The 13,739-nt window shown below is 43.9% G+C and overlaps 3 protein-coding genes across 3 annotated transcripts; all 3 read left to right on the top strand.

Moving 5' to 3' along the window:
• Positions 1-390: 390 nt before the first annotated feature.
• AOL_s00210g234 (uncharacterized protein) lies at positions 391-1,923 on the top strand (the record flags this gene model as incomplete). The annotated part of the gene is made up of 4 exons (XM_011129036.1): positions 391-703; positions 798-1,054; positions 1,130-1,244; positions 1,319-1,923. The coding sequence occupies 4 exons, from the start codon at positions 391-393 to the stop codon at positions 1,921-1,923; spliced, it is 1,290 nt and encodes a 429-aa protein (XP_011127338.1).
• A 2,520-nt stretch (positions 1,924-4,443) lies between these two features.
• On the top strand, positions 4,444-8,400 carry AOL_s00210g233 (uncharacterized protein; the record flags this gene model as incomplete). The annotated part of the gene is made up of 1 exon (XM_011129035.1): positions 4,444-8,400. The coding sequence occupies one exon, from the start codon at positions 4,444-4,446 to the stop codon at positions 8,398-8,400; it is 3,957 nt and encodes a 1,318-aa protein (XP_011127337.1).
• A 1,272-nt stretch (positions 8,401-9,672) lies between these two features.
• On the top strand, positions 9,673-10,464 carry AOL_s00210g232 (uncharacterized protein; the record flags this gene model as incomplete). Its single annotated transcript, XM_011129034.1, has 1 exon — positions 9,673-10,464. The coding sequence occupies one exon, from the start codon at positions 9,673-9,675 to the stop codon at positions 10,462-10,464; it is 792 nt and encodes a 263-aa protein (XP_011127336.1).
• Between the last annotated feature and the right edge of the window lie 3,275 nt (positions 10,465-13,739).

The following is a 13,739-nucleotide window of genomic DNA, read 5'->3' as shown; positions in this document are numbered from 1 at the left end:
AGTTCTGACGTCGATTCTGCGGGTACAGTGGCTCTGGAGTATTATAGTCTCCATATCTTACTATTTTAAATCATCCGATACGTTACCACCTACTCTTTCGGTGTGATCTCCGCTGACCTCTATAGTTAGAGATTATAGAGATAACATTGGCAATGGAATCGACGGGACAGTTGCCTAGAGTGTCAGGTGCTGATTAGGGTCGGAGTTTTATACCAATGGATTACTATCACGAGCCCAAGAGAAAAAATGATGAGCTTACGTATAGATAGTCAAAGGTTTCGAGTAGGATGTGGAGCCTGGTGGCCATAATTTTGTATAAGACTGGTGGCATTCCCGTTGATCTTCATCATTACAGTAGAGGGATATCAGGATATCAATCACTAAGAAAACATGAAGGTTCTTGCTCTTTTTTCACTTATCGCGCCGCTAGCCTCGGCGGTCGTTATTCCAGATAAGGTCATCACCTACGATGGCTATCGAGTTGTTCGTATTGCTACTCACGGCCGAGGTCAGGTCATTGAGAAACGTCTAAAGACTCTCAATGCCGTGCAATACAACTTCGATACGCAGGAACGTATTGAGATTGCCATTGCACCAGAAGATCTTCGCAGATTTGAAAAGATGAACCTGGAATACGAGGTTTTGGATGAGGACTTGGGAGCTTCCATTATTGCAGAAGGAGGATTTTCCCCTGCTTCTGCGGGTAGGAGAATTTTTTCTTGTGAGTATACTTTACTTTATATTCAATAAACCGACCATCTTTACGGTCAGAGCTGACTATAGTACTATTTTTTAAGCTTTGAATGAATTGGCCCCTGCTGCTTTCCCGGATCCTTCCTGGTTCAACGCCTACCACACCTTTGCAGAGCACCAGCAATGGCTGGTTGATATCCAGTCCGGATTTACGGAGAACTCTGAGTTGATTGAAGTTGGAAGATCATTTGAAGATAAGCCCATCAATGGGATTCATCTTTGGGGTAAAGGCGGAAAGGATTCCAAACCTGCTGTACTGTGGCACGGAACTGTTCATGCTCGAGAATGGATTTCCGCTATGGTCAGTACCATATTTTGTGGCAACTTGAGGCAAATAACAACAGTCCAGCAATGGAGCGCTAACTAGCAAGCGTAGGTCGTTGAATATCTTACATACGGTCTCATCAATGGATACAATTCAAATGATACCCAAGTGCATAGCATTCTTGACAACTATGATTTTTACATCCTACCAGTCGTGAACCCAGATGGTAACCAACCCCTTTCTTCTGATAAAAGATTAACCTATACCTTTATTTACAAGCTCTAACATTTCTTGGCTTAGGATTTGTTTATACACAAACGACTAACCGTCTGTGGCGCAAGAGCCGACAGAAGCACCCATCCAATAGCTGTGCTGGAACAGATATTAACAGAAATTGGTCTTTCAAATGGGATACCCCTGGTGGCTCATCCACCAACCCATGCGACGAGACCTTCCGTGGACTTTCGCCTGGAAACACCCCTGAAAATACCGCCCTTACAAAGCACGCTGAAGCTCTCGCCGCCAACAAGGGTATCAAGCTCTACATTGACTGGCACAGTTTCAGTCAATTGATTCTTCTTCCATATGGCTACGACTGTAACCGCCAAGTTGCCAACTATGAGAGGCAAATGTCATTGGCAAATGGTGTTGCATCGGCCATTGCTGGTGCAAGCTCTGCTAAGACTAGATTCAAGCCAGGCGCTACATGCCCAAGTTTGTATAAGGCTGTTGGTGGCAGCACTGACTGGATGCAAGATGTTGGAGGGGCAGAAATCAGTTGGTGCATTGAGTTGCGGCCTTCAGGTGGATTTGGTGGCAGTGGTTTCGTATTGCCAGCCAACCAAATTAAACCTTCCGGTGAAGAAATGTGGCAAGGCATGCTTCATTTGCTCACTACTATGTGAATGGTGGAATATGGAGGGGACCAGTGAATAATTTAGTCTACAGTGCCAGATTTAGGAGGCGGGCTATAAGAGTTCACGAATGGCCAGAACTGCAAGCGGACAGTTCTACTAGTACATAGAAAGATACCCTGTATTTATTTGATACCGATCGCAATGCTTGATACCCATCATATACATATGTATATATATATATATAAACTTAAGTTCTGGTTGATTTTGATTTAAGTTAATATGTTCGACTCGGCGCTCCCTCTTTCAAGAATCTTTGCTTTTGGCTCTCGGGATAGTTTAAATTCCTTCTTTTTGATGATATTTGTCTCGTAAACCAGACCCGGGAACCCACCTTCGCATATGGTAGCTTTCGCATGATTCTCTGATTCGGTCTGGAGCAAGGACATGTTAGTATTATGTTAACACAGAATTTTTGTTGTACACAAAAAGCCAATTTCGAAATTGAACGATAGTAAGAGTTGGTCATGAAATATAGACTATTCCACATCGAATACTTTTTCCAAAGCTGGCATGCTAACTTGATTTTTGCATACCCGCTCTACGTTGTAGTTGAACTTTTATCTAGATTTAATTGTCTGCTGGAGCGCTAAAATTTACCATAAAAGTTATATCTGGGCATGGTGTTGTTCCCAGACATCACAAAGGGGGAGGGGGTGGTGCTCTATACGTTCAAAGTCCTCATTCGACCATTGGGTGGATGATTTTCTCCTGCGGGCCCGGGGATCCCGTTAGTTCTTATTATATTATGCCATTCACCAGATGATCCCTGAGATCGTATATAAATATCATTAATTAAACTTATAAGGATTGGTTCAACTCGGTGCCACCATATGATTAACGTCCGCACTTAAGTACATCCTACGATCAAATTAAAGCCGAATAAATGCCGAATAAATTGAATACGTGCCTGAGCTAATTTAAGACATACAACTGTAAGGCCCCTCTAGTACAATGCTCTCTTGTGGTCTATTGTTATGAGCAGATCGTAATATAAATCTAGATTTCTGATGATCTAGCTGGTTCAGCAAAGGGTGGCAGGAGGCCGTATGGTATCTATATTGTATACTTTGCCCCTCAAATCCTGAATCTACTGGGCCATGGGGTTTATATAGTCCATTCTTGACATGACATATGTCATTATACCATTCATTTTCGTCTGCCGGCCCAGCATCTGTACCACAACCATACTACTTGGTTCCTACTTTTCTCAAGATTTAGCAGCCTAGCTTGACCTCCCTTTACTATATTACAGTTACTAACAAGACTCGAATCTACCATTATCGAGACTGTTTTCTCCAAATTGTTTTCCCCAGACTACACCCTAGTTGCTGCTGTTTTGGTTATACTGCTCTGATCACTATACCCTCTCGGAGATTCTGACAAGGTCTGGTTTTTTGACTTTTTGTGTATGAAGTGGTGTGGAAAGGCTAGACCACGGTAATTATAATAAGGCCGGTTAAGGAAACAGATGATCTGTTGTGTGTGGCTCTGCGAGTTTAGTAATTAATGGGAACAACAACGTGCAACGCTGCTAGCCTAAAATTATAGCACCCAATTGGTCCCTTCTTTCATGCGACTCAGCTCGGTTTAGGGGACCTGGCTAGGCCTGTGCTCATGAATTTGTTGGTTTAAACAATTGTTGTTGTGTATCTAGGATATAGGGTTGGATCCAAACAAATTGATACCCTGACGTACATACGTCTAGGAACGAGACAGGTTGGATCAAGGAAGTTTGGTTACGAGACTGAGAGTTTTCGGCATTCGGCTCTATGCTAATCATGACATGTTCAAATTAACATCTACCTAGCTACACATTAATATGAGGCCACTAGGTAGTACTTCGATAGCCCAATACAGTGGCGCAAGGATTGTATTTGGGAAGTCCCTGGGCCATAACGCAGTGTGTGCCTGCCATAAGACATTAGCTAGCTTTAGGTCCACCACCAACAGATAATATTAACGTTGGCTACATATGGTAACTAATTAGTCTAAACGGTAGGCATTTCGAGATTTCCATCCTGTACAGCTTTGGCGAAAACTGTGAAGAGTCCCATAATAGAGTCAGTTGCTCTTTCCGGTCGCACATCCAGACACCGAGAATCCGTGCACAAAGATTAGTTTTGGGAAACATATACTGCCGGCTGTCCAAGCTTCGGCCTCCATAAACAGCGATTCTTTGATCAGATTAGTTAATATTGCCTCATTCTTTGTATAAATTCCCCATCTCTAGACCCGATGTAAGTTCATGTCTATGCTTCGCGCGGGCAACGTTAACAGCAGTAATTGCTATGCAACAGTGATCTCGAGGCTAAAAATTCATACCGGGAATGTAGATTGATTATCTATCTTGTAAATTAAAACTCAAGCGGAGAGCAATATATCTTCAGCTTGATAGACCTATTGAGTTAGATAGTTTCAACGGTATACGCTGGAATAAAATCAGAATTTCGGTACCTCGGGGAATACTACGATACAGCCTGTTCCTACAAATATCAAACTCCTGATATTATGAAGGCTGGACGCAAAAAAACCCAAATAGGGTTCCTTTTGTTAGTATTGGGAAATATCTCGATTTTTTTAAACAGCTCCCCGGTGATAGCATACAGCCTCAAAGCGCTTTGGGAACCGCGGAAGGAGTGTCTTTCAAAGGATTCAATACTTAGTCCGGTTATCGATGATGAGGACCCTCGGAAATTACGAGATCTTCGCCCAAGATCCGCATTACTGGATAATTATAAGCCACACTTTCACGCAAAACGTGATTTATCGGATTACAACGAGCTAGGCTGGAAGCTCATGGATGAGGCAGAGAATAGTGCGGATAAACATCTTGGTGAATCGAATGCAATGGCAACGGTCGTCGAAAGATATCTAAAACCGAGAATTGACAGAACCAATTTCTTTTATTGTCCCGACACAGTCCAAATATTTCTGTCGATCTTTGGTTTGGAGGGCCTCGCACAAACAGGAGATCAATTGGACAAATCACACTGGTATTTTATATTAAATTCCAAGGCCAAAGAGCTTGGGGGGAGCTGGGGGGAGTTTTACGTTACCGTCGATAAAAGTCATATGATCATTACATGGTGGCACATAAACAGCGATATAGGGGAGATATTCGAGAAGGAATACGATATTGTTATAATAGCAATGTGGTTTTTCACAGTAAGAGAAGCTAATTTTAGGAACACGATTAATTACAGAGAACATCCGCCTAGGCATATTACAATGCCCGGGATCAAAAGCGAGAAGGTAATCCATGCCTTGGAAGAAATCAAAACGCAATTGAGTGGCAATATCAATTCTTTAGGGGGGTTTTCAATGGAGAGACCAGAGAGCCTCAGTCGAGATAATTTTGCCGCTCACATCTGGGCAGCATTGATAGGGATACCCGAAATCGGCGCCATAGAACGAATGCTTAACAAATGGAGTACTTTTTTCCCGCCAAGGTATCAGATACAATTCATCCGCTTCAATACCCATACGACACTAGATGGAAATCGAGAAGCAATTCTTTCAGTTAACTTGAGGTCGGGACCGGATACTTCTAAGTACGATACAGCGGAATCATTGGCAGAATCGACTCAAGTTATGATCCTTGAGAATGACACAACAGAATTCGGAAACTACCCAGCAATTGAGATTTTCGAAGCATCTACTCTAGAGCTTATTGTCCCAGGTCCTGCAATAGGCGCAGGTTCCAAACGGAAAGCTGAGCTACCAGTGCCAACTTACAGAATGAGTAAATGGCTCCTCGTGACAAGTCTCGGAAACCCCGAAAATTTCGAAATTCAAATTTCAACATCTAGTCGTGAGAGCCACTTAGTCATGTTAGATAGCATTGGAACCGAGCAGCAGCAAATTGTTGCAGATTTTCTATACTTATCCTGGATTCAAACTCAAGGCACCCAAGATCTGAGAGACATCACGTTCCTGCAACTATCTCCTAACACAGAAGCTCTCATTCATCTGCTAGCCACAGAATTAAAAGTGGATATATCAAAACAAAGCGTTTTTATTTTATGGGGGCGCGGACACTGGAGGAGAACGCTTCGGGAAAAATCAACAGCGAAACCTTCACCCGAGAGGCGTATTAATGATAATGTGTTAAGGAGATTTTCACAGACAGTGGAATACGGCGCCGTACTGAAGATGATACTTCAACAACAGAGATATCCTGGAGTTTCACCTGGTTTCGAGCTTCGTTCCATCGAGATTGGGGACGGAACAGAGTTTAAAAGGTCAAAGGGGCTCGGGTCAGGGGACAATAGACCACCAGCTACTAAATTCGCAATGCTCATCCGCTTAGAACGCTCACAGGACGCTGTCGAAGACGAAATAAGCATTGCTGGCACCCCCCTAAATACTGAGACCCCGCCTGACGAGTTTGAATTAAACGAGATAGAATCAGAGTCACCGAGCCCCCAACTAGAGCTTAGAGTCCTAGAAGCTATTGCCGATCGTGCTGAAATTCCATCGAGGGACCCGAGCATAGAAGAAAGCATCCGGAATTCTGTACCTCCAAGTCCTGCCGTACTACCGCAGGACCTACCTGGAAATAAGGCGAATAGGATCGGCTTCGTCTTCGACTTTATTCCACCCCTCGATAAACCGAACGGCAAACCTCGCTTGAGCAACATTCATACGGAAACTAGTTTGATAGTTCGGAGGTTCGAGCAAGTGGAGGACAGGGAGCGAAGCTCGCCTCTACCCTATCTCGACGCCATTGCAAAGACCTCGAATCAAGATCCGGAACCCCAATACTACCACTTCTCCCTTTGGATTCAATACAAAGGTACAGCCAACTCTTTTGATGCGGGTGAATTTTATGTCAGCCCTAGCCTCCACCATATTGTTATCAAGAGGCTACCTGATATCAAGGATCGGTCGGGTGAGGTATATGAGAATCTTGCTCTTTCTAAACTTCTATATCTGATGATGTCAGAGTTATGCGAAGGTCAATTACAGATGGAGAAAGGAAATATACCTACAATCGATTTTATATCTATTGAGAACGTCGACAGTAATACGGAGGCATTTTTGAAAAAAACTTTCGACGACCATAAGTTGGACCAAAACTCACGTTATATGAAACTCAGCATTATAGACAGTCTATTAGCTACTCATGTACCCGAGAGGGTACAGAATACGGGGCCAGGGGCTGAGAGTCATAAACGCATATTTGAGTACCGAGAGCTTCTCCTCGGTGCAATACTTCGAACACGGGAGGTGTCAGGAATACATGAAATGGCCGTCAACTACTACAAAGGGCAGTATGTGGGCGACAAGGTACTCGATAATATCTTCGTAACGTGGCGGAAAAGACATGATGGGACTTTTGCCTCGCAGATACTTCTTGTGTTACGAGATGTGCCGGAGAAGTTGAAGCATTCAGATATAGTGGAGTGGATGCAGATGGTATCCAAGGCTGTAGGCCGGAGCCGGGTTACTGAACCTAGGCCGGATGAGGTGACAACCGTAGTCGCTCCAACCCCATCGCTATGGCGAATACCAAAAATATACGCCCCCAAGGAGAAGTGGAATGCGGTCGTTATTGGCCAAGCTTTGATATCAAAAATTAACCAAGGTGTTCTTCATTCTCGAGCCCCCGCAGGCCGGTCTGGAAATACTGGGTCCGGTGGTTGGGATGAACCTTCCCTTTTGATCGCAGAACTGCCACCTACCGGCGGCCTACTTGAAAACTCAAAAACTAAAGGCGCAGTCGACCTCTTGATTGCCACTGTACAACTAGGTATAACTGGGACCGTTGGTGCCTCATTTTACGCCAAACATTTTCCAGCCCTCGAGACATATAAAGAGTTCCGGCCCATCGATGGCCCTAGGCGGCCAATACCTCGAGTACGTTTCTTTGAACGCTACGCAGTTAGCATCGATAAATCACCATGCCGTCAGCTTATGTTTCTGAACCTTGTGAACAGAATATCAAGTCAGAAGGAGCTACAAGAAGAATTGGAGCAAGTATATGAGCAGTCTTGGTTTGGTGGAACGGCTGAGCCACCCGCTTTACGGATGCTATTAATTACAGCGCCAACCGAAAGCTCCTTTGATGTCATCCAAGAAGTCCTCGGCCTCCGAAAACAGCAGTGCACAGTTGAAGATGAACCAGGGGGGCAGGTAGTGATAACAAAACCAGCGCACAACTTACTAACATCGACAGAAAACAATCACTTCATGATGGACATGGAAGATCCACGAGATACCCTAGAATGGGCTACGCTTATGGGAATTCCAGAGATTGCTGCTATTGTAGAAGTCGGTTTGAGATGGAGAGGGGTTAAAGAGACTTGGTTTTCCCCTTTAGCCATAGTAATTTATTGCGAAGGAAGTCGTGGCCGGAAGATTGGTGCTCCGCGATTGCGAATTGGATTGAAACTAGCCCACTATTCCTCGGCCACAGGAGTCGAGATTCAGCCAGATTGGCTTCACAATGTTTTCTCCCCCTGAAGGGTGGGTTCTGCCAGCGAACCAAGACTACCTAGCGATTAAGTGCTTGGTTCGAATCCCAAAGATCGATGGAGACCGTGATTACTCGTATACCTTCTGAATGCATATATGAAGATTTTGTCGACGAAGGATCTTAATTAAATAAGGATTATTAATTTTCTTTGTGCTTACAGCCAATTAAAAAACCCAGGAGCTTGAGAAGTCTAAATTAGGCTACCCGTGCTTACATATGTACTACGCACGAGGACATCTCTACGCTTCGTTAAATCTAAAAATTCGAGTGAACAGCTGGTAACTAGGACGATCATAATTAATTATGGTTCCGAGACTAATCGACTTGGAAATATCAATAAATAATAACTTTTCTGCAATGTCGTACGCATAGGTAGTATGATCATATGAGTCAGCTCAACGCCCCGTCTAACTTATATCGATATTCTATGATCGAGATCTATGCTATGATGCCGCTGCTGTAGACAAAGAATACAAATATTGCCCTAAAGCTTTTTGTACAAATTGGTGACAATCGCTGAATCTGAAGTCTGCAACCAAAATCCCTTGAATTCTTCAGTCCGTCGGCCACGTAGCTTACAACTTATTATATTTGTCCAAAGACGCTTTTTGGGATCAAAATGCAAATACTAGTTAGCGTGAGTACACATAGATACGTATACTTGGCTGTGATAAGCCTTGCCAGAGACCTTGCCAGAGACTACCAAGTGCAAGTCATATGTATCCCGCAGCGCATCTCGATGCTAGCTTAGCCACCTGGAATCGAATCCTGCAAATTTGCCACCATGCATGAGCCAACCTGGCGTTTGGGTTGGTGTTACCAACAGATATGTGACACAATCGAGACCCTTACCCGCCAAGACCCTATCTCGCGAAAGCTAGCCAATGAACTTATGATCCAATAGCCTTGGCTACATCTTGTATGCGCTTGGCGAACCGCTTCGAGCCCAGTCTTGCAAACCGAAGGATTATCTTGGCGAATGTTTTAATCAAAGCTGATAATCCATCCATAGTTGACGCGATGTTAAAGGTTTTTTTTTTCGAAAAGGGATTAGAAGGAAATTCGGGCTTGCGGCTGAGCAGTACTGCAGTTCGAGAGAGAAAGATAGAAAACATAAATACTACATGTGGAACCCCTTCTTGATGGTGATCCACTTTACTCAGCACTCATATAGATCTTTTAGTAGTTAATTCAGACAAAACGTTGAAAACATTATTACTAAGTCATATATATCGAATCGAATCAATACACGATCTATTATGTATCGTGGAGTCACTCTCCTCCTCCTCGCCCGCCTGGCGATGGGCCAAGATATTACATCTGCCCCAGCACTCCCCCAAACCTCTCGTGTTTCTATCACCTCGTCACTGGAATACACCCTCCAGCGTAGCTGCGTCGCCCACTGCCTCTACTACAATGGTCCACTACCACGTGGACCATACTACCACGACTGGGACGATGTAGGAGGTGAATTGAAATGCGGATACGCGCCCATCAATGGTTGTTATTGTAACACGAAATACGCCTCCAGCGCTACTGCTTACTTCAATACATGTATCCCTTACTACTGCGGCAGTGGGGAAAACGCCGATCCGGACGATTTAGTCTCAGCACTATCATTATATAACGACTACTGCGCTACCGCGAACGGGAACCCTACAAAACCGGTACCGACTCCCGTCGTAATTCCCGCGTCAACGACTTCAACACCAGCATCCTCGGAGACTAGTGAATCCGGCTCTAGTTCTACCTCTGTCGATGAATCTTCGCAGCCAGCTACCACCGGATCCTCTGCTGGATCTTCGGGTGGAGCGCCACCCACAGCTGTTGCGGAAAGCAAAACAAGTCCTAGTCCTACGGAGGCGGGAAGCGAAACAGGAAGTGGAGGCGGAAATGGAAATGGAGGGTTAAGTAAAGGTGCTACTATTGGGATTGCAGTTGGGGCTTCGGTCGGTGGTCTTGCTTTGATTGCGGCTGCTGTCTTTTTGTTTTTTAGTAGGCGGAGAGCACTCGCAGGCGAGAAGCAGCCAATGGGTGGTATTGAAGGTTAAATAATCAACATATATCTATCTGTAAATGCGGGATTTTTCTTTTCTTTTGACCTTCCAGAGTTATATTTGATGCTTGTACGATATAGGCGTATGGATTTTGGTTTATTTTATTTTTTGTAATTAATCAAATCGATCGATTAGAGATTTTGGAGATTTTGTTTTGAACCTGAGAGTTTGTGTAAACACTAGGCATAACAGCCGGATAGAATTTGTCCGTATGTTTTTAGAGATTTCAATGAGCATTCATACACGCAATAGGAGAGCCTCACTCGACGCGTCGCGGTTCTTTAAAGAAAGTATATAGAATGAGAAGGTACTTAGTAGGTCTCCCACGATGCTAACTTGAAGACTAGACCATGAACAGAACACTAGCTAGCCATGCGGGAGAACGTACCACCAAAGCTAAGGAGCCTTCTTATGAAGCATCGCACCCGCCATATAGTACACCTACAGGACTAATTCGAAGTGTCGCACCTACTACGACGGTCACTTTTTCAGGCGAGCGGGAGCTTGAAACCAAGGGCACAAGTTCAAAAAAGTCTGGCTACGACCAACCAACACAAAAACGTTTTGTTTAGGCAACACATTATTTGACGTTGGATTTTGAGTCTTGTGTGTGCATGTGGGTCGTTTTGGGACACTATAACAGTCTTAATATAGATCTATCATGCGGGTACAGGGATGGAAAGCTTGACACGACCTCGGTATTGTTTTTCAAAAAAAATATTAGGTGCTGTTCCAAGTCAGTTGGGTGAGATATTTTCTCGATCTCGGAGGGCAATACCAAATCTAGGCGACTCCTTTAAGCTAAGCTCGCTCTTGTGACAAAATATCTAATACTGTACGCGTATACGTATGGGCGATTATATTGATACAATTCTGCGAACTTGCACTTGTCTTGGCTGGTATCGTAGCACAGTCTTGGCCTACCTCCTCCAATAACACGCAGGGGCCGGCCTGGTGGTCAGTTATAGCATACCAAATTCATTAGGGAAATTAGCGTATCTGTATAGCACTGGTTTGTATATGTATAGAGGGAGGCTTCTGTAGGGTCAGTGTATTATCAACCGTAATAATCTGTTCTCCTAAGCTATTGTTCAGCTAGTTGAAAACGATTCGTGCCTTAGCTTACATGATGAAAAAGTTTCGACCAATAGGGATTTACCAGCCCCAACACTAGATGACTGGTAGTTAGTGTTGACGGGTTCGTGCAGTCTCAGGATCTCAAGAAAAGCCCGTAATCGGGCTCGATTCGAGGCTAGGAATGGGGGTGAAGGGGGGGGTTGGCATCTTGAATTGAATTGGTTTACAAGCAAAAAGACGTACAACTCATAGGTTGTCTCGTACTCAGACCTAGAAGAGGTTTTTGGGGCTGAAGCCTACCTATGAACTTTATGATGGATGGTAGTGTTCCTTTTTTATGTATCCTATTAAACTTTTCAATCTAGGCTTCCACCATGTCTGCAGAAGCCACTTTAGCATCTATCGGGTTCTCTTCGTTCGATATTTTAAACGCACGGATTCATCACCCACGATCCAAACTCAAGGCCAAAGCAATTCATCGTCCCTGCATCTGTATATTTTATTTATATCCTAGCTTCGCCACACCTCCATAGTAAGTATCAACATATCTAATGTTCATGTAGTTTACGAGATAGCTCTTGACGGGGAACTCTAAGCGCCCTGCAGGAGCTTTAAAATTGGGGTATAAAAGGGCTGATAAATCTATAACACTCCACATCGCACCCCTAGAAAAATTTAAATATAGATTTAGAAGGCCCGTGGTGGCGAGTGGCTAACTCTCTCTCTCTCTCCTATATAAGGAGTATTTCTCTGGCCCTGCGTTGTATGAGCGACTTCTTGATCAATTGATCAAGCTAATCTTAGAGCTCAGCGACAAGATTCTTCAGGAAACAAGAACCAGCCAACTCATCAAAGCCTAATCGGAATTTGAATCGATGAATCCGAATCTGAACTGTCGCAGATGTAGGTGTTCAAAGTCTCAGTGTAGCTTTTGCCACATTAATGCACTGTGAACACCTATTTTGATTGACTGGGATGCCAACTGGTCTGGGGGCAAGGCGGGTGCGAGTTCACCAACTACTAGCATCGCATATGTTATCGACAGCCCGGTGATTCGCACCTAATCGAGAATATTTCTTTTACGGTTGCCAAAGTGCCAAAGTAGGATCTTTCATATACAAGACCTCCAAGCACGACAACGCCGCTTTCATTCTCACGTATAAAGATTTCATATCGACCTTGTCTCCAATCGATCCCACTGTCCGGACGAAATGTCGTAACCAAGGGCGTGTATGCCGTTGATTAGTTCAAATATTTTAAGAAGCCATTGAATATTGGGGGGGCTTAAGTCAAAGGAGGACTCTGTTAATAGAATATACGGAGTGGTTCAAGCGTGAATTAAGCAGCTTCTCAATATCCTTGTCAATTAAATTTGGGTCCACTTAAAAGCGTCAAGTCGGCCAGGTGCTTCTGGGGATACATAGGGATTATTGTTTTTATTGTAGAACGTTCCACTGTTTTTTTGAATTTCCGGAGAACTAATCTGGTTTAGAAGCTGGGATAGGTTCATTGCGAATCTGAAGATGGCGTGAGACTCGAGTCCTTTTTGTCCAGCGAAAACCATGATAAACAATGAGGCTTATGGGGGGTCTCTAGAGCGAAATTAGGAAGGGCCGCTGGATGCTTTAAAAAGACAAAGAAGTAGGAGTTGCGACACTATTCTGACAGGAGACAAGTGATTAAATCTTTCGGGCACTAGCCCATTGAATAACAGCTGGAAGCGCTAGCTGCTCTACCAGCCCTAAATCCCATCTTGCATCTAAAAAAGGGGAGGCCCTTAGTATAATAAGTTTAATACACACCCACGACAAGATAGAACAAAAAATAGATGCGTAGCCCGTCAGGATAGCTTCCGGTCGGTATGTGTATCGTGCAGGGCTAGTGATACCTTTGTCCGAAATACGGAAGTGGTCTCGAAGCCAGACGGTCACTCATAGATTGTTATTAATATATTATTCTACGGAGACATAAATTTACTTAAAGAACAATTCGAAAGTTAGCTATCCTGTTAGATAAGATAGGAAACTATCAGTACATACACAATGGCCGCCAGACTAGTGCGAGATTCCCAGTGCTAGCATATTATAATATTATATCCCGGTCCCAGCCCGGGAGGCAATTCTTTGTTCTTGGACATGTTTCTTAGGCATACTGTATACTGCTGATTTTTAATTTTAGTATTCCCCTGAGGA

This window comes from Orbilia oligospora (assembly GCF_000225545.1).
Source record: "Orbilia oligospora ATCC 24927 unplaced genomic scaffold scaffold00210, whole genome shotgun sequence".
NCBI classification, from domain to species: Eukaryota; Fungi; Ascomycota; class Orbiliomycetes; order Orbiliales; family Orbiliaceae; genus Orbilia; species Orbilia oligospora.
This window is presented reverse-complemented; position numbering and strand designations above follow the sequence as displayed.